At 42.8% G+C, this 2,735-nt stretch overlaps 2 protein-coding genes across 9 annotated transcripts in view; one reads left to right on the forward strand and one right to left on the reverse strand.

The window, feature by feature from the left end:
- LOC102672118 (autophagy-related protein 16-1) overlaps nucleotides 1-2,735 on the forward strand; it is a 574,752-nt gene that overhangs the window by 341,251 nt on the left and 230,766 nt on the right. The gene's annotated exons all lie outside the window — the stretch shown is intronic.
- The window catches only part of LOC102671814, a 163,966-nt gene that overhangs the window by 79,074 nt on the left and 82,157 nt on the right, over nucleotides 1-2,735 (reverse strand). For all 3 annotated transcript variants that reach the window (XM_006618398.2, XM_031511825.1, XM_031511824.1), the window contains exon 2: nucleotides 500-894. In XM_006618398.2, the coding sequence (XP_006618461.1) occupies nucleotides 500-863 (364 nt within the window). In that variant the 5' untranslated portion in view covers nucleotides 864-894. The remainder of the gene's footprint in view (nucleotides 1-499; nucleotides 895-2,735) is intronic.

Here is a 2,735-nt window from a genome sequence, read left to right on the forward strand (position 1 = left end):
ATCCATCCACCGCAGGCATTTAATCATTCCGCGGTACGCTTCCACGCTTCGTGGAATTTCCTTATCCGTCAACGGGCATACATATATGCAGGGGACGGTGGATGCGTGGCACCGTTCAACGTCGACGAAACGGGAGAAAGACCGATTACCTTCATCCGTGTGTCTACAGGGTGTCCGCAGGATAATCATTTTAGTATTTTTGAATCATTTATACGAGAAATTCATTCGCGAAAATTCATTGTTGTTAATATTCTTTTTTTTTCCCTAAAACTTGAGAATACTTGTGAAGGAATTAAGAATTGTATTCAAAAGAATCCTCTTATTAACAGAAAATTCGGACGATATATTTAAAAAGAAATGCACAAATTCAATGTACAAATTCGAAAGAAGGTTTCGAGAAATATTTCAAACGAGTCACCCTGTACACTACGTTGACCCATGGGATCCGATCGGACGGTATCCACGCGCGAGAGTACGTACGATAACGATTCAATCTTACCTGGATTGCTGTCGGCGTTCGAGCTGAAGAGAACGCAGAGGCCCGTCTCGTAGTTCACCGCCTGGCAGGAATCGTTCGCTTGACAGGTCTCCAAGCAATCGGTGAGCATCAGGGTTCCCGGTATGGACTCGAGCATGTTCGTGGGCGCGGTGAACACGTAGCCGGTCACCAGCTCGAACCCGACCATTTCTGGGTCGCACTCGTCGGAACCGGCCGATGGCCCGGTGTAATCTGGCCCAGAAAGCCCCGATGGGACCGCAGATGGGGCCGGTTGGTCAGCCGCGTGCGTGGAATCTGCGGCTGCCACGCGACCGAACCTCGCGATAGCCTGCAGCAGCAGCAATGCCGTGATGAGTCTTGTCATCGTGCCGCTCCACCTGTTACTCGATCTTCAACTGTAAAGAAAAAAGAAGGAGCAATGGTTATTTTGTCGAGCGGATTCTTTTACGTGGAAATTTTTTCTCTCTTTCTTTTCTAAGATTTAATTTTCGAAATAAAATTCGAACCTTCGAATTGTGGCCAGTCGATTTTTAATTGGTGAGGGGATATAATTCAGAGTTATTTTAATAAGGATATTGGAAATTTGTGAATTTATAATGTGGATGAAAGATATAAGAATAAATAAGTTTCGTAAAGAAATTCGTGTTGAAATGAGAATTGAATGAGAGTGAAGATATATTTTTTTAAACGCGTATAAATTATTTGAGGGGGGAGGAAGATTTTATATTGTTGTTGTTTTACAATTCGAGTTATTACTTGGAATTTATTTTTACTTCAATTAGAAATTCAAATATTTCCCGATACAGATCTGAATATTATTTATTATCAGGATCTATAATAAGTGAGATCGATTTGTCCCGACACTCGTGTCCGTTTTTCAACCCGTTCAACCTGTTCCCTGAATCATCCTTGCAACGTGGCAGATCGTATAACGTAAAATTAACGATTATTCTTTTTTCGCTGTTATACAATTTATTTGCATACTAGCCGGGTTATAAATAGATATATACAGCAAACATTATGGTTCGAAGACGGGAAGTCGTTGGATACTTTTGATTCTTGGCCAAGTGCCGTTAATCATTAGGTACTTGGTTACGTGAAAGTGATCATTTCTGTAACATTTCTGAATTACAATCTTCTCGTTACACTTGTTTCCTTCGAACAACTTATTTTTCACACTTACTTTTCCCTCTTTCTCCCATCCGATTCGACACTTCATCGTGTTATATCATTTTAACAAATTGAACTCGAGAAATGATTAGCACGAATTAGCATGAATCAAATATCCGAAATTTTAACGTATTTCAAGATGTAATAAGAGAGACACAGTTTCACAGTTTAATCAACCTATTCTACTCTTTCTGTTCAATTTTGATCCTCGTAACCATTGAAAATCGATCGAAATTCTTCCTTCCGCGAATATTTCCATCTCTAGTGCCCACATGCTATTCCCTTCCCTGTAAAAACACGTAGTTCCATCCAGTTTCAAAAAAAAAAAAAGAAAGAAAAAAAAAGGGGGGAGACTCGCGAATAACATCGTATTCTCGCATACCTCTCGATTCCCATCGCGCGAAACTAAACAATCGTTCCACCTTCCAACGTCTACCTTTTACGCGTGCGTCCACGCGAAAATTGGCGGGTTTGCAATTCAACGAAGAAAGAAAAGAAATAACAAATCGAGCACAATTTTGAAAATCACTTGTCGAACGAATCGCCGAAGAAAATGATTCAAATTCTTCTCCCCTTCAAACCTACCTGTCAAAATTGTGTTAAATAAAACCTCGAGAAAGTTTTTGTAGCTCTCTCTCTCTCCACCCACAGGACAGGATTATATTCCACCGAATATCTATCGAATCGTGTCGAATATCTCACTCCTCGCGACTCCTCCGAACAGAGAAGTGTAGAACACCGAACGGAGAAGTGGAAATAATACCGGATTGCCGCGCGCACAATAACGTGAACGTGAACGAAGCGAGATGTGCGCACCAACTCGAGGACGAGGATATATAGATTTCACAGAGAGTTCGATGAGCCCGCGCCGCGTTACCACGTCGCCGGGATTAAACGACGATTTGCAATGATAATACGGATGGAATACCTCGCGAGTACCCGCGCTGCAGGGTATAACGACGTCGACCGGCTGGCTCTTAGGCACTGGGTACACCTGGCTGAGCCGCGGCGCACGACTCTTCCTCGAGCTCACCTGAGAAGGGGGAGGGGGCAGTGGGACCGCTGC

This window comes from Apis dorsata, unplaced genomic scaffold, assembly GCF_000469605.1.
Source record: "Apis dorsata unplaced genomic scaffold, Apis dorsata 1.3 scaffold_353, whole genome shotgun sequence".
Taxonomy (NCBI): Eukaryota; Metazoa; Arthropoda; class Insecta; order Hymenoptera; family Apidae; genus Apis; species Apis dorsata.